This window comes from Neodiprion lecontei, chromosome 4 (genome assembly GCF_021901455.1).
Source record: "Neodiprion lecontei isolate iyNeoLeco1 chromosome 4, iyNeoLeco1.1, whole genome shotgun sequence".
NCBI classification, from domain to species: Eukaryota; Metazoa; Arthropoda; class Insecta; order Hymenoptera; family Diprionidae; genus Neodiprion; species Neodiprion lecontei.
Genome location: NC_060263.1, coordinates 28,702,738 through 28,724,410, shown reverse-complemented (window position 1 = coordinate 28,724,410; position 21,673 = coordinate 28,702,738). Strand labels below are relative to the sequence as shown.

At 35.1% G+C, this 21,673-nt stretch overlaps 6 protein-coding genes across 9 annotated transcripts; 3 read left to right on the top strand and 3 right to left on the bottom strand.

Annotated features, from left to right (window-relative positions):
* The first annotated feature begins 3 nt into the window (after window positions 1-3).
* On the top strand, window positions 4-3,506 carry LOC107222722 (alpha-soluble NSF attachment protein). Of its 2 annotated transcripts, none has more exons than XM_015662207.2 (5): window positions 4-215; window positions 1,796-1,992; window positions 2,088-2,353; window positions 2,490-2,663; window positions 2,797-3,506. In XM_015662207.2, exons 1-5 carry the CDS (start codon window positions 124-126, stop codon window positions 2,944-2,946), a joined length of 879 nt encoding a protein of 292 aa, XP_015517693.1. In that variant the 5' UTR covers window positions 4-123; the 3' UTR covers window positions 2,947-3,506. The 2 variants fall into 2 exon arrangements, with proteins under 2 accessions (XP_015517693.1, XP_046592072.1); XM_046736116.1 differs by having other exon boundaries at window positions 153-278.
* LOC107222716 (conserved oligomeric Golgi complex subunit 2) lies at window positions 3,344-9,091 on the bottom strand. The gene is made up of 11 exons (XM_015662202.2): window positions 8,952-9,091; window positions 8,632-8,859; window positions 8,201-8,485; window positions 7,804-8,105; window positions 7,514-7,631; window positions 6,994-7,316; window positions 6,698-6,764; window positions 6,260-6,446; window positions 5,857-6,136; window positions 5,592-5,772; window positions 3,344-5,370 (listed from the first exon to the last, which is right to left on the bottom strand). Exons 1-11 carry the CDS (start codon window positions 9,027-9,029, stop codon window positions 5,272-5,274), a joined length of 2,148 nt encoding a protein of 715 aa, XP_015517688.2. The 5' UTR covers window positions 9,030-9,091; the 3' UTR covers window positions 3,344-5,271.
* A 212-nt stretch (window positions 9,092-9,303) lies between these two features.
* On the top strand, window positions 9,304-11,400 carry LOC107222717 (dnaJ homolog subfamily C member 17). Its single transcript, XM_015662203.2, has 7 exons — window positions 9,304-9,435; window positions 9,507-9,635; window positions 9,801-9,968; window positions 10,089-10,316; window positions 10,520-10,600; window positions 10,810-11,019; window positions 11,081-11,400. Exons 1-7 carry the CDS (start codon window positions 9,367-9,369, stop codon window positions 11,192-11,194), a joined length of 999 nt encoding a protein of 332 aa, XP_015517689.1. The 5' UTR covers window positions 9,304-9,366; the 3' UTR covers window positions 11,195-11,400.
* LOC107222723 (serine--tRNA ligase, cytoplasmic) lies at window positions 11,261-13,470 on the bottom strand. Its single transcript, XM_015662208.2, has one exon. It carries the CDS (start codon window positions 13,302-13,304, stop codon window positions 11,823-11,825), a length of 1,482 nt encoding a protein of 493 aa, XP_015517694.2. The 5' UTR covers window positions 13,305-13,470; the 3' UTR covers window positions 11,261-11,822.
* Window positions 13,471-13,662: 192 nt separating this feature from the next.
* On the top strand, window positions 13,663-16,821 carry LOC107222700 (transcription initiation factor TFIID subunit 12). Of its 3 annotated transcripts, XM_015662171.2 has the most exons (5): window positions 13,663-13,867; window positions 14,328-14,578; window positions 15,736-15,928; window positions 16,018-16,108; window positions 16,185-16,821. In XM_015662171.2, exons 2-5 carry the CDS (start codon window positions 14,330-14,332, stop codon window positions 16,207-16,209), a joined length of 558 nt encoding a protein of 185 aa, XP_015517657.1. In that variant the 5' UTR covers window positions 13,663-13,867; window positions 14,328-14,329; the 3' UTR covers window positions 16,210-16,821. The 3 variants fall into 3 exon arrangements, with proteins under 3 accessions (XP_015517657.1, XP_015517656.1, XP_046592073.1); XM_015662170.2 differs by lacking the exon at window positions 16,185-16,821 and having other exon boundaries at window positions 16,018-16,178; XM_046736117.1 differs by lacking the exon at window positions 16,185-16,821 and having other exon boundaries at window positions 13,663-13,935; window positions 16,018-16,178.
* LOC107222701 (cyclin-dependent kinases regulatory subunit-like) lies at window positions 16,183-18,249 on the bottom strand. Its single transcript, XM_015662173.2, has 3 exons — window positions 17,895-18,249; window positions 17,486-17,613; window positions 16,183-17,365 (listed from the first exon to the last, which is right to left on the bottom strand). The coding sequence occupies exons 1-3, from the start codon at window positions 17,951-17,953 to the stop codon at window positions 17,274-17,276; spliced, it is 279 nt and encodes a 92-aa protein (XP_015517659.1). The 5' UTR covers window positions 17,954-18,249; the 3' UTR covers window positions 16,183-17,273.
* Between the last annotated feature and the right edge of the window lie 3,424 nt (window positions 18,250-21,673).

The following is a 21,673-nucleotide window of genomic DNA, read 5'->3' as shown; positions in this document are numbered from 1 at the left end:
CTTCATGGTGACGTCAGAGCAGGTCAGAGCTCACTGGTGGCGCACAGTGAATGGATTTTGTCAATAAAGCGAGTGACAGTATAATAGAGAAATAGCGAAGTGTTTTAAAAAGTATTTATCATAATGGGTGACAATGAGCAGAAAGCCATACAGCTCATGGCTGAGGCAGAAAAAAAATTAACTTCCTCGAAAGGTTTCTTTGGATCTCTTTTCGGGTGAGTTGATATTGATTTGTCAGAAAAATGACAGACTGCAAGGATGGACGAATTTATTGATACGTACGTCGCAATTTGACGAGCTCCTTACTGATTTGCATAAACGATCCTATTCCTAAGTGACATATTTTCGATACATTTTCACGTATTTTACTATCACTTGAAATTCATCGTACGAATCATGAGAATTCGCCAATTTCATATCATCAAGAGTTTGATATTGAAATCAAATGAATATTTTTTTAATGTACGTGCATAACTCGACCCCTTCATTGCTACGTTTAGGCACTACTTCCAGGTCTAACAATTTTCCTCCAATCTCAGTTCTTAGGGCATAACAAACCTTCCAAATTTACACATCAATTTAGAGTCAGTATGTTCAATGGTTGAGTGACAAGGTCCATATGACATTCGACAATCTTAAATTTACACACATGATTAAAGTTTAAACAATAATTTGCCGAATTGTTATTGTATGTCGTATGTCCTGTACGACTGAACAAGTATATTGTGTAAGTAGGGTCGCGAGTGCTTGTAAACTTAGCATCCATTACCTTGTTCTTTTGTGTTAATCGACTGAAAACTGAAACAATTACAAAATGTATTCTTAGTCATATTTTTTCCTGATCTTAACTTCACAATAACATGATATGGTATTATTTAGCTTTGTTTATTCTCATATGCAGAATGCTTCCTGTCGACATTCGGACTTCACTCAATCCACTGAATTAAGTTTATTTTTGTAAAGACTATCCATTACATTTATTCTTCATGGACTTATATTTACCCAATTATTTGTTTATGTGTATTACTTGCAGTACAAGATATCGAAATACAAATAAGAGTATAAAATTACTTATTCACTGAGCAATATATTCGGGTGATTACTCGTTGATTCAATCAAGGAAAGGTATGCATTTCAAAAAAATTCATTGCTGAGAGATAAACTTCATTTAAATGGTTTCACAAGTATTGATAAAATGTTATGCAACGTGATTAATTAAACTGCTGAAGATATCTCAGTTTAACATAAATGCTTGATTGTTTTTTATAAAATGGATAACGAATTTCTAAGAATTATCTTCTACGATATTTTAAGTATCATTAAAAATTCACAGACATATGTTACTGTTAAACAGAAAAATCATTTCTTTGATGAATGAGGAACTTGCTTGTCCGAGACGAAATTCATGTTACTTAACAAACTGATGACAGAAAATATTCTCAAAAAACACATTATGCCTACATTAAAAATTGTTTCATACAACTGATGGAGGTAAATTTGAAGATCATAGTTAAACCAGTTTAGGAATGAAACTTTGAAGCATGACCAAGCAATACTGAAGATATAGTTTGTTCCAATGATGTTTCCGAATCTCACATACAAGAAATTTATATTAAAAAATTTCAGCCTGTATCTAGCTTGTGAGATATTAGGGAAAATCTTGTCAATCTATCTGATGAATAGATTTCATTTTGGCATTGATAATTTAATAATCTAAAGCGGTAATTACAAACTGCAGTGTAATCGTTGTGTTATTCGTACAAAATATTTGAAAAAAGCGCGTATTACTCCACAGAGGATCGTCGAAGGTAGAAGAAGCAGTAGAATGCTATCAGCGTGCAGCAAATATGTTCAAAATGGCAAAAAAGTGGGGAGCCGCAGGAAATGCATTTTGTGAAGCAGCTAATCTTCACGGCAAAGCTGGTAGCAGACACGATGCTGCGACAAACTACGTAGATGCTGCCAACTGTTATAAAAAGTCGGATCCAAATGGTATGATTGTTTGTTGTGTGATATAGGTTGAACTGTCTTGAATTGCAATCACTGAACGTGCCTCTCATTTGACGTTTTTTTTTACAATATTGTAGAGGCAGTTAGCTGTCTTCTAAAAGCAATAGAGATATATACGGACATGGGAAGGTTCACAATGGCTGCTAAGCACCATCAAAGTATAGCAGAGATGTATGAGAGTGAGTCTGTCGACCTTGATAGAGCAGTAAACCACTACGAGCAGGCAGCCGACTATTTCCGGGGTGAAGAAAGTAACTCTTCCGCAAATAAATGTTTGCTCAAGGTGGCACAATATGCCGCCCAACTTGAGAATTACGACAAAGCGATCCAGATTTATGAACAGGTTTGTGTGATTCATATTAACTGTTTGGTTTACGATAGGATGGTAGGGGATCTTAGTGTATAAGAATAGAACAAATTAAACACTTGCTCTTATGCGAGATGTAATGTATAATTTTATAGAGATTGATGACTTACAGGTCGCCTCTTCGTCCCTCGAAAGCTCGCTGTTGAAATATAGTGCGAAGGAGTACTTTTTTCGTGCTGCATTATGCCATCTCTGCGTCGATGTTTTGAATGCTCAACACGCGATCGAACGTTATCAAGAACAATATCCTGCTTTTCAGGATTCTAGAGAATACAAACTTATCAAGGTAAATTAGTAATTTATTATCAACATTAAATGAAATAAAGTTCAAATTTTACGTGGATAAATGCCAGATACTTAAGATAGTTAAGTATGTTTTTGTCCTAAAATCTTCACCTACTTTTTTGTTGTTGACACAGACGCTAATCGAGCACCTAGAAGAACAAAATTTGGAAGGATACACAGAAGCAGTTAAGGAGTATGATTCCATATCACGGTTGGATTCCTGGTACACAACGATCTTATTGCGCATTAAGAAACAAGTCAACGACAACCCAGACCTACGCTGATCTTTTCACTCTTTTACACATAATAATATGCCATTAATATCTTCCCACTCAGATTGTGCACATCTTCCTCTCATAGCCAGGCTTATAGAATATCTTCAGACCCTTGCGTCTTGAAGGGGATAAACGAATACTGTGTTTTATTAAAGTACTCACGAAATTGTTTATCGTTCTTAGAAATGTGTGAAGTATCATTGTATAGAATTGAAATATATTCAAGAATGGTAGTAAATACATTCTGTTGGAATCGGTTTGTAACACTAGTACGTCAATATTCTTCATTCACACTTACACAGGGCCTGATTCAATTTGGAACGGATGTTATTAAATTTTTCTACTATCCGACACTTATGAATTTTTTGCTAGTGAACATATAACGATGAATTTTTTTGTTCCTAAAAGTACATGGCACGATCACTACTGAAGGTATAGCTCAGAGGCACAGATAGCGATAAAGCCTCATTAGGTTGTTTATAACGTTTAGAAAGGCTACCTGGATTACAATTCAGAATAATAATGTGTATATGTTTCATTTAAATTAAAGTTCGAACTTCCAGGAGAAAGTGTTGTTTCTCATTCTTCCAGTTCCCGTTCGTTACTTTGTGGCAATTTACAATCAGTGCTAACATAAGTGGGGATATATTATCTACGACGAATTTTTTTTTTTCACATTTCTGAATTAACTGAAACTCCGTTCTTTTGAAACGTTATAAAAACTTAAAATTCAATTTTGAATCGTTGTAACTAATATCATTGCTTTGTACTGTTTTTCACCTTAAGTGACTCATAATTAGTAACATAATGCACTGACTACATTCATATATACATATATACTTATAATAAATATACATATATTGGCTATAATAATGTTAAATTAATAATAACGTAATATTTTACCAGTTTCATTGAAGATATACTATTTAGCTGCCGAGTTAACCATGCAAAAATGTTAATAATGTTATATAGTATTGGTAGGTTATTCTCAATTTCGAGATTATTTCAATGTTGTGTAAACGTATATGTCAATATTGTATTTTGTATATTACATATTAACAATTATTCCCGACAAAATTGCAGATTTTTTATTTATTTTTTTTTGTTTCTCTAAAATAAAAAACTGAAAATTCATTTTCGAGTTTGACCGATATTCCGAGTTTATCATTTTAATGGAACAGTGACGGCAATGTTTATCAGGATATTATTTATACACAATTGGAAATAAAAATATGTGATATACTTCATTCGAATGAAGGTAAACTATATTTTGTCCTGTTATCAGTTTATGATGGAGTAAAAGCACTTTAAATACTTGTGTGCTATTATTCCAATTTTCATGTAACTACAAAATATTAACCTGGCATGTATAATATTGTGAAGTCGAATGATTCGAAACTATATCATTTCATTATTCTGAAAATGAAAGTATGTTATATGTCTGTATATTGAAAGTGCTGGTTCCCTATTATTCGAAATAATTGACTTACTTATAAAATGCATTCCTAGATTGTAAGAGTGACAGATGTCAAAATTAAACAACGGATATCTAGTCCCAGGTTTTGTCGTATGATCGAGTGAATCAATCATCAAATAACTTATATCAACCTTTGAAGATGTTATTATTCACAATTGGTTGGAGAAGGCATTCCACTTTTTGAAAGTAGCAATGGTTTCTCCTGTACTAGTATACTGTGACAGTTACTTACGACATACTTTGACTTTAAAGAAAAAGTGCAGTTACTTAATATTACTATTAGCCATCAGGTCGCGGCATATTCTTTATGACTAAGTAGGTAGAAGATATATTATATTGATATCTGTTATTTTTATGTACATATTTGTTTATTCGTTTTTCTTTCGCATCATACAAATTACAGGATAAAATCCATGCCGTATTTCTCCAAATTGTATATTCTTTCTTTTATTTTATATGATGAATTCGATTTTCATGACACTGTAAAATATTCAACTGGCTTAATAATAAAAATAAACATGTAATAAATGTATGAAAACACTGTACAGTGATATATAATTACTAGCAGTAAACGTATCAATAAATGACCCATTGGATACGTTAAAATATGTGACTGTACAGATCTCCTCATCAAGTTATGCAACAATGACACAAGTTATTGAGAAGCACGTCAATATGATGCCAAATATTAGTTACGGGTTGGTCTGACAATGATTAAGAGTATTTTGCATTTCATTAAATATCAATGAAAAATGAGACAAAAGCCGGCATATAAAGGATCTGAATACGCAAGTGAACTAATTTATTATCATTTATTGCAAAACATTGGCATCCCATCATGCACGGTTAGGTGTACCTTATCTTGTCTCATTTCGACTTGTTAAAGCCTCTTGAACTACTTGCAATAATTGCTTCAGATTGGAAACATTGGTTCCAATTATTCCTAGATTCCCTATCTGAAAAAAGACGAAAACATACATATACATGATATAAGATAAATTCCGTCATATAGAGATAACATTGAAGAAAAATAATACTGATGTGAATTAGTAAACTTTCAGTTTGATCAGGGGAAGAGAAGTAGATGTATGATTTGAACGAGATATTTCAGTTTTTAGTATTAATCTGCAACTCACACAGAAGCTGATTATTCTGACGAATACCTAATTTATCTTACCATTTGATAAAAATTCTGTACATCAATTTCTAATTGAATCCGGATTTTCTCATCGTCACCAATGCCTTTACCCTCTGACGATGATATTCCTGTTGATTTGTCTCTGATTTTCTTCAACCTCCGCAGACTCTCTTCAGTTTTTTGTACAGATGTTAAAACATCAGTTACTGACAGTAAATACCTGACAAAAATCATTTATTAGAACCATATGACGTAAGCCTAAAAAAGTCAAAACCATTTTCTGCACCAATAAAATGTGACTCACTGTTCTGACACCAAAGACACAGTGGACTCCAGTAATTTCGTAACAAGACCTGGTATGGCTGAATTATACTCCATGTAAAAATTAGTTAGGGGTTCAATCACATGGCTAACATATGTGCAAGGTTTAGTCGGCACTTCTCTATTTGTGCGACGGAATAATCTAGGGATATCGCTAACTTGTTTCAAATGAATCGCACTCTGAGACATTAGTTCTTTCATTATTTCATCGGTGATAAGTGGTAGCGTAGATTGTAAATTTTTCTCAGATTCTGCTGAGCAATCTGTAACGTTGGTATTGATATATTACTAACTTTATTTTACAACGGTATGTCTATGCCACCATCTAAAGATAGTATTTTGAAAAATATCAAACAGGTGTGTATTAATAAATAGCATCATCTTACCTTCAAATATCTTCTTAAGAGTAGAGTTTGTGCTTGTAATTTTACTGCACACTACCTCCAAAAATGAAGGCATATTTTTCATCAGTTTTTCTATGTCAGTGTATAAAAAAACCAAAAACTGCAGTCTAGGTGGGTGTGCCGTTTCAATAATGTTACTGGTAGTAGACTTGGCAGCATCCGGCCAACTCTACAATTACCATGAAATAATGAGTAAATTATTATGACCACTTTATTGAGTATTTTGATTGTTCAGTTATTTTAGAAAATCCGAGTAGTCACATAATTTCTAATTGAACATGTATCATCTTTCCTTTTCTGCTACAGTATACTTAACTAGGGAAAGAAACTAGTTATTTTTTAGAATGTAATTTATAAAATCTAATGCGACTATGAATGATAATAACATTCTATTAGAACAACACTGCATACTATACTCACTTGAGTCACTGCCACTTTACACCATGTTTGATACCGTGAAATAATTTGAAGGCTCAATTTCCAAAAACTGTGAAAATATAAGTATGACTAATGAAGTTGGCAGTAATGAGATTGATTGTAGATATCTAAGTTTAATTTAACTTCGTTGTAATTAGTTTCATTACGATATACGATTTAATGGTTTAAATTTAGCTTTCTTTCTTTACACGACTTACAAGAATTTAAAATGATTGGAACCTGCAATCAGTGAATGATTGTTTCAATAACAACTATAAGTTTAACAACATTAAACTTACCGCTGTAATAGTTTTGGGAGAAATATACCATCTGCCCACGTTTTCATGAGGGATTCCCAAACAACATTGGTTGGATGCAGTGTGAATTCATTTGATGTAATCGCAGATGTATTTTCTTTGAGCATCGAGGGAGAAATATCTTCACATAGTACGGCTTCAACAGTACCAGCTATTTCTTGAAATCTGATTTGAAAATATACTGGCAAATTCCACTTTCCCAAAAACCTATGATACAGAGCATGCCCTTTTAATTCTGACAATGTCTCAGGAGTGCAGCAAGCTTCTTCAAGTTTTGTTAGAAATTCTAGTGTTTCCAAATATCTCTGAAACAATCGGACTATTTTAAACATATTTTAAACGGAGCCTATAAATGCCATAAACTCACTTTCTATCCTGGATTATTAAAATACAATAAATTACCCTAAACTTCAATATATACATTTTCACTCCTCTAAAATTTAAATGACAATAACGAAGCATCTACGTTAGTGTGCTAAGTTTTCGCAATACTGCTGCTTACCCTGTGAAACAACTCAGGATTACCCGGAGCAAATATTAAATTTAGATGCAACTCAATCCTCTCTTCAACTTCGGGCCAAAAACTGTTCACTATGAAGTTAAATCCTTTCACAGACATTCTGAAAATAAATAAGAGATAATATGTGATCGTAAGTAATTTCATCCACAAGAATCTTAATAATTTTGATGTTTTTATCTATAAGAATGTCTTAGTTATGCATCTTATAGCAATCTAAGTTTTTTTGCATCTAAACTGAATGGGTCTATTTGTTCAAAATGTGAAGCACTTACCTATCTGGATATAACGTAATTGTAAGAAGCTGGGCTAAGTCTTCGTCAAATATAGACAGTAATCTTTGGTAGATGCCTCGCAAGCCTTGCGGTTCACTTTGCAGAGTTATTTCATTAATTACATTTTCAATCAGAGGAGCTATCAACTTTCTACGCAAGAGGTTTTCTGTATCCGAAACTTTGTCAAGGGTAACATATATTCTTAGACAACGTATCAATAGTTCAGGCTGTTTTTTCTTTATGCTGGATATAAACATCTTATCTAGATTACTCATCAAACTCTGCCCTATTTCGTTGCACGTCTGCAGAGTTGAATATTAACATTTTTAAGACAAATTTGTAAATATTAACAATATTGGTATTAATTAGGTGTTACAACTTGAAAATGTGAAGATACCTTGATTCGCGCCTCTGTAAGATCTGTTTTACATCTGGAAATGTGAAATTTAAGTTGATTGAATTCTGTAGCAGCTCGTTCCAAGAGATCTGAATCTAGCTTGATCTGCTCCTTATCTTTCGAATTGGCTGTATTTTTCTTCACAAGAATATTAGATAATTTGGTGATAGAGTCGTGCACATGAGCTAAGCTTTGTAAGCTTTGCTTACGCTCTCTAATAAGACAGCGCTCATTCAATGTGCTTGTCACCTCATTTATCATGTCATCTAGAGTTTGCCGTACTTGCTGCAATCCAAAATCAATATCATAATCATTTATACCTTTTCACGTGCAAGAACCATGTGAATTCCGATGCAAGATACCTTCCGTAGTATTCGTTTAACTGGTATTCGGTGCAGTTTCGAGTGACATAGCGAAACAAAAATACTTGCCATTACTTCTTCTCTCAATTGACCTAAGGGAACTTGTAGATTGTTTATAGCTTTGTCTAGTCCAATCAAGTTGCTGGACAAGTTAACAAAGTCGGCGTAATCCTTGTTGATGAGTTCAATCATTGCGGATCGTAAAACTTTTAAATATACGCCCAAATCATCCCGCATTGTCTCCAAGCTTGCCTTTTTCCGATGCTCTTGTAGAAATGCATCGACGTTAAAGTTATTCTGTAAGTTGGTGGGCATATATCATACAAGCAAATGAAAAAAAGCAACTTATTAGATTTACACGTATACAGCGTAAAAAAAATATTAATTACCGCATTGAAATCATTTTCATTGAAGGATAAATCCTTGGGTGCTTTTGGTAGCATAAAATCCTCCGATGTTTCAGGCATCTTTGCGTATGGCTAGATTTTTCGCGTTTGAATCATAGGTTAGGCTTATTTGATGCGGACATTAATTTCTTATTTGGCTAATAATGGTAGACGCCGCTATTCCTAAACAGTCACCAAGTTGACGCCAACGTTAACAGATCGGAGGAATTAACAGGTGGCAATTGGAATAACGGACAACACGGCGTAATTTTGACAGCCACAGACGGGAGTAGTAATCAACCAATCATTCGACGTCAGCTAACTCAAAACATAACCTATAAACTTGGTAACCGTCAAGAAATGTCAAACTGCTGAACGTTTTCCCTTGCACAAAAGTTGCCAGAAATATCAGCTAAAAATGGACAATTTAATGGACTTAGATTTGTACGAATTGGTTGGATCTGTTTCGACAGCTACGATAAAAGACGTTGGTATAATACAAGTCATTTGATATTGTGAGGGAATTCTTATTCTTAACCTGAAAAAATTATTTTACAGATAAAAACAGCGTACCGAAAAAAAGCGCTTTCTTGCCATCCAGACAAGAATCCTGATAATCCTAAAGCCGCAGAGTTATTCCACCAACTTTCGAGAGCTTTAGAAATATTGACTGATGAATCCGCCAGAGTGAGTAAACTTGTCATTTTTACCAGTTGTCACATCGTTGCTTCTGCCAGAAAATTGTTAAACTCGTATTTCACAAGTAATAACTTGTTTAGAGTATTGATCATAAATTTCAACCCTCATTGTTAGTCATCTACGATTGCTTAACTATTCATCAAAATCTTATAGGCGGCGTACGATAAGGTGATAAATGCAAAAGTTCAAGCTAAACTACGTAGTAAACAATTAGATTCAAAGCGGAAAAAATTGAAGGAAGATTTGGAAGCACGGGAAGAGGCTTACAGAAAATCTCAGATACAAGGAGAAAATACTAAAACTGATGAGCAAAGACTTCAGGTACATTAATTTGTAATAGCTGCTTTTGGCCATTAATTTATTTTGACTTACATTTCATTCATTGCTTTCACAGATCAAGTATTACAATTGTAATTTGTTTCTTTCTCTTTCTCCATGTAGGATGAAATAGAACGACTGCGTACTGAAGGTTCCAAGCAAGTCGAGGAAGAGGTAGCGTTTGTTCGTCAGCAGGTCTTGGAAGAGTTGCGTAAAATGCGAGGAACAGCTGGTAAATCACAGTCCAGTAATCTTAATGAACGGCGAGTCAAGATCAAATGGAAAGCAGCTAAAGATGATCCACTCAATGGTGGCTATGACTCTAGTACCTTACATCAGATTTTGTCAAAGGTGAGATTCTAGTTATGTAGGTACATTCTTCTTCAATACAGTGATGCGAATCTAAGACCTTTGCTTTTTTCCCAAAGCGTGTTTTGTTTTTCCTTATGGGACATGGAGATGAAGCACTTGTGCTTTTTTCTAATCAACTTTAATTTACACTAGATTTTTTTAAACCTACAAATAATTATATGTACATTCTTTGCAATTTTCAGCACGGAGATATCAATATATTGGTTGTTTCTTCAAATAAAAAAGGACGGGCACTGGTTGAATATGCCAGAACCGACGCTGCAGTAAGAATACAATTTACTTACAATACATTACTAGCACACCATGTTTTACTTATTCTCATTAAAAATGTTTGACAATTCTATAGGTCCAGTGGTAATGCATGTGGAAATCTGAAGCAAAATTAGAATCATAGATTAATGCAATGACTCATAAAAATTTGCCCGTTATGAAATATTCGAAATTTAATGGACACAAGATTCTTTGTTTATAGGAAATGGCAATACAGATAGAAAAAGGCCTTGTGAGTAATCCTATAACCTTGGAATGGGTATGTAAGCCTGAAATGAAAACAGCGTGTGATCCGTCAAATATAATCGGGTCACTACCAAAGAGTCGAACGTTGCTATTCCCATCTCAGGATACCTCTACGAGTAAACCAAGCATGAATTTTCCGAGTTACTCTTCAGCCCCTAATATATTTGTAAGTATTAATCATACTTGATTCGTTTTCTGTTTACTTCAAAAATACTACTAATTTTCAGAATGTACAGAATAAAATATCCGATTTGGAGTTCGAAACTTCGGTGTTAAGCAACCTACGACGAGCCGAAGAACGCAAACGACTTATAGAAAAATTGACTCAAGAGGATGGTTAAATCATTAAAAATTGTGTTTATGCAGGAAACATGAGTACAAAAGACAGAGGTGAAAAAAAAAACTTATAGAGTACACACTGTTTATTAAGATCACAAATTCAATCTTACACTTTGCCAATTACCCATTAATATCTACTTTTTACCAAAGTAAAAAATTGAGAGCAAAATAAAATGTCACCAGCTGATAGTCTTATCGACTAATTATTGTATCGATTCAAAAAACAAATTTTATGAAATACGCCAGAAAAAATTTTGAAATAAAATAAAATTAAACTGGTCTTCAAAATTTGGCTAGCGTTATTATATACAAATAATGTATGATACACAATATAAGTGATTTTGGATGTTGTATGTACATAATATACTAGAAGGATACAGGTTTAAGGTGCTCATCAGCATATTGTATAATTAAATACAAATAATGCATCAAAGCAATTATTTATTAATTAGTTGAATGGCAATAGAAAAGCTTTCAAAATTGACTAATTTCGCATAATCTGAAAATTATTAATGCTATATTTACGGGCAGATAAACCTGTGTGAACAACACTTTATGTGTGTTTTATGGAGTTGTTGAAGTAAGTTGATTTAAGTTATTTGTAAGGTAACAAAGCTAATTAGGTGAATCTTATTTTTTCATTCCTTCTTTCTGTTTTTTCTGTTTCTTGGTTTCTGCTTCGTCAATAGGGGCTGGTTTTACAAACGGAATTTCATTCTGATACTTAGCAGGCATAAATTGCTTGATAGCATCAGGTACTAAAATCCCAGTTTCAGTTTGATTTACTTCTAATACAGCACAAATAACTCTTGTAGCTGCACACATTGTGGCATTCAGCATGTGAACGTAGTCCATAGTGGCATTCATTTTTTTTGTTTGTCCATAACGAACGAGAAGTCGTCTAGCTTGATAATCGAGACAGTTGCTGCAAGAGACTAACTCTCTAAAAGCTCCAGAACCAGGGAACCACGCCTCCAAGTCCAGCTTTTTAGAAGCCGCGTGATTTAGTGCCCCAGATACAATGTTTACTACCCGATACGGAATGTTGAGCTCCTGGTAAAACGACTCAGCGTTTTTTATCATTTCATCCATCATCTCCCAAGACTTGTTGTCATGTGGCGAGGTGAGACAAAATTGTTCAACTTTTTCAAACTGATGTACCCTAAATATACCCCTAGTGTCTCGACCATGGGACCCGACCTCTTGCCTGAAGCAGGTGGAGAGACCTGCATATTTTATCGGAAGACTGGCTTCTGCAATCCACTCATCTCTGTGGAAAGCGGCGATAGGTTGTTCGGAAGTGGCTATCAGGTATTTTTCCTCAATTTCCTTATCCTCTCCACGTTCACTTCCCTTTCCGACAACTTTGTAAAGCTCGTCATCAAATTGAGAAAGCTGGGCCACTTCTTGCATCACGTCTTTTCTCATGAAAAACGGAGTGTACAATGGCTTGTAGCCCTTGTCGAAAAGTTTCCTCAGTGCAAATTGGATCAGCGCATGTTCCAAAAAAACTGCTGGCCCGACAAGGAAGTATCCTCGACCACCAGAGACGGCGCTGCCGCGATCTCCATCCATACCGTCGATCATGTGTATTAGATCAACATGGGAATACTTTTTGCGCTGTGTACAATCGCCAAATGTTCTTTCAACTTTATTCTCATCCTCGTCATTGCTAACTGGAACAGACGCATGGAGGTGGTTGCCAACTTCACGCAGCGCGGTTCTACGCTCAGTCTCAGCTTTTATAAGGTCCTGAGCATTCTGCTGAATCGCCTCTTCGATCAGCGCGCGAATTTTCTTTATCTGATTGACGTTTAGTTTTTTGAGGTTATCCGAGGTTACGTTATCCAAATTCTCAGCTAGGTCATTAGGCACTGGTTCATCTCCGCCAGCTGGCTCTTTTTTCTTCATTTTTTCGCCGATTTCTTTGCTGCATACATTTTTCAATTTATTCAAATTATCGGCTCTGTGCCGTAACTGTCGCCAAAACGTGTCTCTTTCGACAACTGTGTCAACCAGCCCGACATCTTTGAATCGCTTCCTCTGATTCTCCCGAATTTTTTCGGGATCGAATCCCTTGTCTGTTCTAAAAAGATCAAGGTCCAGAACCATTTTATACCTCGTCGTATCCGGGGAAATTAAGTATTTCCTTTACCGTCGCGTACTCCGAAATTTCTTCGAATCTATCACGACCGGTATAATGCGGCTATTCCTACCAGATGGTATGCACACGTGTAATGATGCAACCGCATGCAACTGACACGCGAGCTATCTCAACGTGATCATTAAACGTGCCTACTACGTTACAGTTTTACCACGAGCTTTACATATACGCGATGCGAAAACGGCTACGTTCATGCAACCTTTGACTAGCCTTTGACTGGTCTTATACATCCGTTTAGCGATGAGACATGATGAGACCTGAGACATTGTATATCCCTCAAAAATAGTGCAGAATACACATTACCGATGTTATTTCACAGTATTAATACAAATAACATTGTTGCAATGGTTTCTCAAAGAAAATGAAAACTTATTAGACGCTACTTCTTATTTTGGATAACGTAGTAATTGTTTTCTTTCCGAATTGAGGTTTTGGATCATTTCTAAAATTTCGACTTCTGTGAGAATTATTTTCGTAACCTGTAGTTAATCTAGACTAATAATTGAAATTGGTACGTATTCATGCAACTGTTACGTGTCCGTCCTTGTATCTGAATCTTTCTACACGGAAATCAGTTTTGTAGGTTATCCAATCTTTCATGATACCACACAGCAATAAAAATTTAGAGTTTTTCTATTATATTAATAATTTGATACACTTAAGTTTCTAAACAACTATCGAGTTAAAATTTTTTGCTTCTAAATCTATCACCATTCATTGCTAGGATAGCACATTCACTAATTTACTATTACCATTGATGTTCAACATCAATAAGAACTATACTTTTTTTTAACGAAAATTGTGGTCAGTATTATCTATCTATCAATTTATCAAACCCAAGGATATTTCTGATGTAACTTCAGTCGAATCCATATTCGCGTACTTTCTTTATTTTAAACATATCCCTTAATCCTGTTGTATCACAATTACAATACCTATGAAACTTCATTGAACATTGATATTTGTTACAGAAATGGCGCAACAAAATCCTGTGATACAGCCAGGAACAACTGCGTCAGATGTTAGTCCTGGACTTGGCAATCTGCAGTCAGTAGGTCCTAGCAATTCAACACCCTCTGTTACAACAACATTGCAAAGTGGGAGTACCGTTCAAGTACCTCAGCCCCAAACACAGTCGCAGCAATCACAATACGTACCTCAATCAGCTAAAGGTCCACCGGCCCAGCTATCCCACAGCAGTTCGACTTCGGAGTTTCCACAGGTTTGTTTTTAGTTTGATATAAGTAAATATCGTACCAATATTTCTAACTAAGGATTCAAAGTGTCTGGCATCATCTAAGTAATGTATTTACTTTAGCAACCATACAAAGATAGAATTTTCAGATTTTATTTGATTGCACGGACAGCTTCGATCTTGAAATATCTCATTGCAACCGTACTTTATTATGCGAATCAATATGTCATTCATGCTTGGCAGATCATACATTAAATGATGAAACGCAAATTTTCTTGTGTCATACATGTTACTCATTTCTCTCTCCACAACCGAAATTACATTTGTTCTCAAAACACTGAATAGTGAAAAGTTTTCAAAAATTTGACCATGTAACTTGACATATAGTTGAACCTGCCGCTCGCATGCCATGTGATGCCTCTTTGAACCCGTACAAACTAATAAGAATGTCTCGTCTTATTGAGAGTCATCTCTTTTGCGGCTACTAATTAAAATTTCTGCTTCTGCATTTCTGCATATGTGTATATATATATATATATTTCTGCATCTGCATTTCTGCATGCAATACACGAGGAGATTCAGTCTTCCGCGCCCCGTGTGTGTTCCACACTGCAGAATTTGATTTTTTCTTGTATCTCACGAACTATTCATATTATAAGTAAAAAATTCCTGAAAAAGTTGTACATTTTCGAATAAGGAATATCTTAATTGAAATAAAAATATATGATTTCATTTCAAACAACTAGTCCATCCTCTACAGTATCACCAGTTATGATGCTGGATCGCAGAAAAAAAATTCTTCATGTGTCCCCCTCTAAACCATAAAATTTTTGTAGGACACATTTTCCAATTGAACCATTAGGTTGGCTGGAAACGTAATGCGTCTTCTCAATTGGGACACCCTGTATATATACATATTTATTTATTTATTTATTACGAGGCTGAAATTAGTAACGTCAACATAACAAACCTTCAGGGGAAAAAACGTTATTGTGCAATTTCTGAATGTCCTTCAAGGAGTTATCTTTTCAAAATATTTTATATGAGTATTTTTTGTTTATCATGGTTTATTAAATTACAAACAATCTTAAATATGCGAAGTAACGATTTCTCCTAAATATGCATCATTACTGCAATGCTACTGACTTCATCCTCATTATTTATTCGCCTATTATGTGTTGCAGTTCCTTACGAAAACACGGTTACAAGATTTAGTAAGGGAAGTTGATCCAACTGAGCAATTGGATGAGGAAGTGGAAGAAATGCTATTACAGTTAGCTGACGACTTTGTCGAAACAACTGTAAACGCTGCTTGTCTTTTAGCTAAACATCGCCATGCCAATACTGTTGAAGTAAAAGATGTCCAGCTGCATCTAGGTGAATTAATAATGTTTACTCATTTGAACGTTATATTTCGATGTAGTAAGGTAATGGGATTACTGATACATTTTCAATTTATATTTTAGAACGGAACTGGAGCATGTGGATTCCTGGTTTTGGTACCGATGAAGTTCGTCCATACAAACGCGCTACAGTCACCGAAGCTCATAAGCAGAGGTTGGCTCTGATCCGGAAATCGATAAAAAAATATTGAGCCTTAATTTTAATATTCTTTTTTTTTTTTTTTTTTAAGAAACATCAACATAGATTACAATTGAAAAAGATATTACACGCCCTGGAATAAATCGGGTATTGAAGATATCACGGTGCCTGTTCGCATTGTGTGTAATGATGCGATTCTAAGAAAATGACCTATTGAATTCTGGATTAATGTTGAAGCAGGAAAGAAAGTACGTTTCGAGTATTATATTTTCTCATTATTCCAGTGACTACATTTCATGTAGTGATTGTATGTAGGTAACAATTACGGGTTTATTTGAAATGAGGCGATAATTTAAGCTCACATATAACTCGGAGAATGGTGAGATGTTAAAAAAAAAGTATCCAGAAATTTTCGTTGAAAAGAGTGTCGCCAAAGTGCACTGAATGATTGGGTCTCTTACTGTTTTCAGCCAGAGACATTTGTATATGTTGGTTAAACAAAGTTTTTGTTCGATTGCATGATTATATCGTATTTTGTCAACAGGTCTTTGACTGCACATTTGACTATCATCTTAGTTATAAGAATATTTTGCTAGGATATCGGAGAACCTTTTACAAACTTGTAAAACCTTATGCGTAATATATTTATCTGATGTGCTAGTTTAATTTTGGTATCGTTCTTTAAGCAATATGTAATAAGTAAAAGAAAATTTAGTATCAAAAGCCAATAAAACCGTGTATTCTTATTGATATAACACCAATTGCTAACAATTCACAAAGCACATATTAAATTTTACCGAAGAAAAAGTACAATTTTTTTTAAATATCCACTTTTATTACATTCAAGGACGACTCAAGTAATTAATACATGACGGAATGATTGTCGTTTCGTCATCTTGCTATTTTTCAGTTAGATGTTACTTCGATATAGGATATTTATTGACAATTTCAAGTGAAGCAGAGCTTCATACAAATATATAAATGGTTAACGATAAATGTTGAATTCCATAAATAAGTAAGGGTAATGAACAAATCAACTTACATTTAATACTAAGATTAAACTTGTACAATAGTAATGAACACTTGTTATTTTACGTTTTCAGTTAAAGAATGTTAGCACAACTCAGATGACATGGTATTACAAAAGCTTATAATGGACCAATTCGTGTCTAGTACTTAATCAAACAGTAATTGTCTGCTGCTGAATAGGAGCATTTCGTATGCTGAGTATCACATCTACCCTTGGTCTTCGAAAGAGCAAAACATGGGGTTCTGAAAATATCACAAACTTTGACTAAGAACAACTTATATCACTTATTGAGAAAAACATCAAAGACTTAAGAAAATATAATTATTCTCATGCTGAGTAGAAATGCTTTCGGTACATCGTACCTGGAGTGTGCATCATGTAGTGAACCCACCCAGGGCTTTGCTGTACTCCCAAGTTTCGCCATTCCGTTTCAGTCATAAGATGTGACTTGGGTACGTGACGTGCCAAGTCTGCTGGTAAGATGACGTGCCTGTTAAAGAAATTTGGTATATGATGTGGAAATTTAACTACGTTATTAGCTGAGAGTTAATAGATACGCGTGTAATTGATATTTCATTTGGTGTAGCGGTAGAATAGTTTTGGGTTAATCATTTACTAGTCAAAAGCACGTTATCTCAAATACAAAAATTACGATAGCCACCGTTAAAGGACATAATTCTGGAATAAAACAATAAAAATATAGATATAAAAGGTTATGTAGCCGTCGGTAGAAATCAACAGACGCAGTTTGTGCGAGTTGGAATAACTAACCTGTACTCGTATTTATCATCATTGTACTTTTCAGAATACTGTATTTGGTCCGAAGGCATTTTATTTGATTTTTCGCTTTATATTTGCAAAATGTAAACAAAGAGTTTACCACAAAAATTCAGTTCCCGAACAACGCCACTTCTTGTTTCCACAGTCCACACTACACCATGTAACGCTGTTTAAAGATTTGTAACCATAGGGAGGACTCCAAATTCCTATTCTCAGCCGTTGTCGCAGCTTACAAAAAGAGTGTGATCAACTTCTAAATAAAACCCACTATGCCGGCGAAGTTCGGTATTTTCACTAATTTTCTCTCTGTTGATGGTAAATCTACACTGGACTATGTATAATGAGTACACATACACAATTAGTGTCCTTTATAACAAAATCGATTTTGATAACTGATTCTCGATATGAAACGTACGTCGATAGCTGATCTATATACTTACTCTATTTACTGACAGCGGATAATACCACTAATCGACTAATGCACGTTACGACATTTCTCGATAAAGCACTACTGACAATAAAACAGTATATCAAACATGAAGAGTATTCTAAACGACTTGGAAATCGTAGCTAAGCGTGTAAAATACAAGCCTCTGCTCAGCACTGCCTGCATGCGGCTTCCTATATTTTCAAATTCTCTTATAATTGACGTGATCGGCTTTTGTTTTGCCGCCTAATTGTAGGCGGCGCTGCTGTATCGCTATCTTCAGGGTACTGAAGTCCGGGACGCTGACAAGTTCGAATGAAAGTCGGGACCTGCGTTCCGAATTCGTACGGTTTTGTGCTTATTTTAACAACTTTTTCGTAATTAACTCGATCTGCAGGACTGGCATTGGTAAATGATCGTTAAATTAACAGTTCAAAGACGCGCAGAGTTTCGTTTTCACGGGCTTTGTCTGCGACCGATTTCGTTCAACGCTCAACAAATGACAATCGCGATTCGCCGTTAAAGACTAACACTGAAGACTAAAGTGGTAAATATTTTCAGTATGTTCGTAGAGAAACCATGTGTCGAGTGCGTTGTTTACTTTAGAACGTGTAATTTTTATTTTGTCGTGAGTGTTTTGGGCATGAGAACTGCTATGCGATCGCTACAACAACACTACGCTATGGACCATACAATGTTCAAATAAGTGTCTTCATATTGCCCTTGACCATGTTCTCAACAGATTGCTTGTGAATTCGCTCCTCGTATGAATTTCGTGCGAATTGTGCAATAGAAATAACAAATACAACCCCGTCGATACTGCATGTGATCGTTATTTCTCATTTACAACAGCCATGTGCGTGCTTAAGTGTGGAAAACTATCGGTTTTACGACGTCGAACGTCATCGTCGACAAAGCCTGTGTTTTAGCGTCGACCAGAAGAGCTGAGCCGGTTGACTCTACATTATGGAAGCATAGGATAATCGGTAAGTTTCAAGTTTTACGCATCAAAATGTCGCAATCTTTGCCCGTGATTTCACGTCTAATCGGATGGCGAAAATTTTTATAGAGGCGACATCGCCTACAGCGTTGCGAGCCTTTGTCATACCGCTATAATAAAAAGCCAATAATTCACTTTTAAGTTTGACCCACGACTCCTACCTCGTGTAGACTCATGTACCATCAAATTTTGAATACGCCTCCTCCTCTCAATCGCAGCAGGCAATCCAGTGTACGAGCTTTGCTATAAATTTCTCGAATTATCATCTTAATCAAGGGGTTAAATAATCGGAAGCAATATAAAATTTAACAATTTTCTTGATAGAAGTGATTAGTCTGTGATTGTAGCTTTTAATGAAAAATAAAATACTCTTATCAACATTATAGTTATTAACCGTGAATGAGCTGCAGCTACTCCATTTTGTATTGGTATTCACATCAGAATTTTCCATCGAAGTCTGCCGAAATACTTCTTACAAATAAATGAAACCGGAAATCAAGAATATAAAACAATACCGTAAAATTCTTCCTCCCTATCCACCAGAGTGGTTTGAATTCACACTCAGAGAAAATTGTGGTTGTCTTTACCATAAAAAATAGTGTGCTCAAGGGACAATACGAATTTATAGTTAATAGAACTTATTGCATTATGTTGTTCCGAACTATGAATTTATGGTTACATCTGACAAAAGTTTTATGGTTAACGGTACAATAATGAAGACCTGACCATATTCAAACATTAGTGCGATGAACGTGATAAACTTATCGTTACTCGATTTATAATTTGGAAATTTTAGATTGCAATTTGTTAACTATACCAGTTGAGTAGCTTCATCGTAAATGTATAGCAGGAAACTATTATCACAAAAGTAATTTTAAAAAAATTTAAAGATGATCAAGTTTTTTTTTAACTTCTACTCATATTGCCTGGTTAGATTGCAACTCTGTCCGCTGACCTCCAAACACAAGATTGTTCAAAAATTTATTATCAAGTGGCCCAGATTATAATTACTCATATCGGTCCACTTCATATATTATACATTTATGGCAGTGCCCGTGTTGATTGTTAGGATTTTCTTACTGTATTCCATCTTGTACAATGGGTCTTTTAGATGGATCAACCGTATCTCGAACGTACAAAATTTGAATATCGTTCTTTCTGTCATTTTTAGTAGCCGGTTTTGAATAAGCTTCGGTTTTTTTGTTCTTTATCATTTGTTACGGGAGATTTCCTCATTTGGTATGCAAATATAGTGTTTTATTCTAACAACTTGTGTCGACTGCGAAAGGTCAAGCGGGGGAGAAAGATGTTGGAATTGCCAAACTCCAAATTGCCAAAGATACCTTGTTGACTTTAATTAAGAAATTAAATTTTTCAAAAAGGAAAATGTATTTACGTGGAATCCACTCGGATTAAACTTAGAGAAATCCAAAGGTATTACGATTCCACATGCGTTACATATTATCAAAGCATGACTTTTATTGATAATGAGTTAATTTTACGCAAGAATAATATTATCATCTGAAAAACTACAATGTGTTAGTATTTGACTAGTGAACATAAATTCACTTATGCTCGTTTCCACACCACCGCAGGCGGTAGAGCACCCGGCGCGTTTTTTTTTACGTGGTATCCCCAGTAGGCCTACTCCACGGAGAATACTAGCAAGATCGATCTTACGTTCTTCGAAAAATTGCAGATGACTTCTTTTCACGTGTTCATTATGGTAAATTGTTTTTCCCAGTCAGTTTGTACTCGCGTATATTCGCCGTTTGTTCGAAATTTTTCAGTTCATATGACTCGCTGACTAATAATGATCGATGAAAGATGACTGTTTTAATTATGGATGAAAGATGTTTGTTTTAATTATGGATGAAGGGTGATTGTTTTCATTCAGTAGGCGAACAGCGATTGACTTCGGATGTTCGTGTACGGATTATTTTTCTTATGATGTATGAGATAATCAACAAAATGGAGAACCTGGTGAATATCTAAAACAATCAATACCTAAACCAAGATCGAAATCACGAATCGCTGTAAGACGTTGGTAAGTAATTCTCTCTACTTCTATGTTGCTCTTCCCATGGAGTGAGGGTAGCTGTCTACACACGCGCCTGTGTAGCTCATCGACTTATAAGATAGACTGAGCGCTCTTATGAGCCGCTTGAAGCAAACATTTAAAGGACAGAAATATGCTGGGAGTACTCCTTCTCTCTCTGATGATATTTGAGGCGGGGATCGAGGCGGTAGAGGAGTATGAGGCGAAATTATGCGCGTATATCTATAGCTGTTACACTTCCACTGCGCCCTTGTCTCCCGCTATGAAACCGATTGAAAAGAGAG

Excerpts from the sequence above, each read along its gene's own strand:
- LOC107222700 (XM_015662170.2), top strand. The coding sequence starts at position 14,330 with ATGGCGCAACAAAATCCTGTGATACAGCCAGGAACAACTGCGTCAGAT. Across the intron at positions 14,579-15,735 it reads CGACTTCGGAGTTTCCACAG|TTCCTTACGAAAACACGGTT; the intron begins GTTTGTTTTTAG and ends TATGTGTTGCAG. Across the intron at positions 15,929-16,017 it reads AGATGTCCAGCTGCATCTAG|AACGGAACTGGAGCATGTGG; the intron begins GTGAATTAATAA and ends TTTATATTTTAG.
- LOC107222722 (XM_015662207.2), top strand. The coding sequence starts at position 124 with ATGGGTGACAATGAGCAGAAAGCCATACAGCTCATGGCTGAGGCAGAA. Across the intron at positions 216-1,795 it reads TTCTTTGGATCTCTTTTCGG|AGGATCGTCGAAGGTAGAAG; the intron begins GTGAGTTGATAT and ends ATTACTCCACAG. Across the intron at positions 2,354-2,489 it reads CGATCCAGATTTATGAACAG|GTCGCCTCTTCGTCCCTCGA; the intron begins GTTTGTGTGATT and ends GATGACTTACAG.
- LOC107222701 (XM_015662173.2), bottom strand. The coding sequence starts at position 17,953 with ATGCCTTCGGACCAAATACAGTATTCTGAAAAGTACAATGATGATAAA. Across the intron at positions 17,614-17,894 it reads GATGATAAATACGAGTACAG|GCACGTCATCTTACCAGCAG; the intron begins GTTAGTTATTCC and ends TTTCTTTAACAG. Across the intron at positions 17,366-17,485 it reads CTACATGATGCACACTCCAG|AACCCCATGTTTTGCTCTTT; the intron begins GTACGATGTACC and ends TGATATTTTCAG.
- LOC107222723 (XM_015662208.2), bottom strand. The coding sequence starts at position 13,304 with ATGGTTCTGGACCTTGATCTTTTTAGAACAGACAAGGGATTCGATCCC.
- LOC107222716 (XM_015662202.2), bottom strand. The coding sequence starts at position 9,029 with ATGCCTGAAACATCGGAGGATTTTATGCTACCAAAAGCACCCAAGGAT. Across the intron at positions 8,106-8,200 it reads TTACAGAGGCGCGAATCAAG|ACGTGCAACGAAATAGGGCA; the intron begins GTATCTTCACAT and ends TCAACTCTGCAG. Across the intron at positions 7,632-7,803 it reads ATTACGTTATATCCAGATAG|AATGTCTGTGAAAGGATTTA; the intron begins GTAAGTGCTTCA and ends ATTTATTTTCAG.
- LOC107222717 (XM_015662203.2), top strand. The coding sequence starts at position 9,367 with ATGGACAATTTAATGGACTTAGATTTGTACGAATTGGTTGGATCTGTT. Across the intron at positions 9,636-9,800 it reads TGACTGATGAATCCGCCAGA|GCGGCGTACGATAAGGTGAT; the intron begins GTGAGTAAACTT and ends AAAATCTTATAG. Across the intron at positions 10,317-10,519 it reads TACATCAGATTTTGTCAAAG|CACGGAGATATCAATATATT; the intron begins GTGAGATTCTAG and ends TGCAATTTTCAG.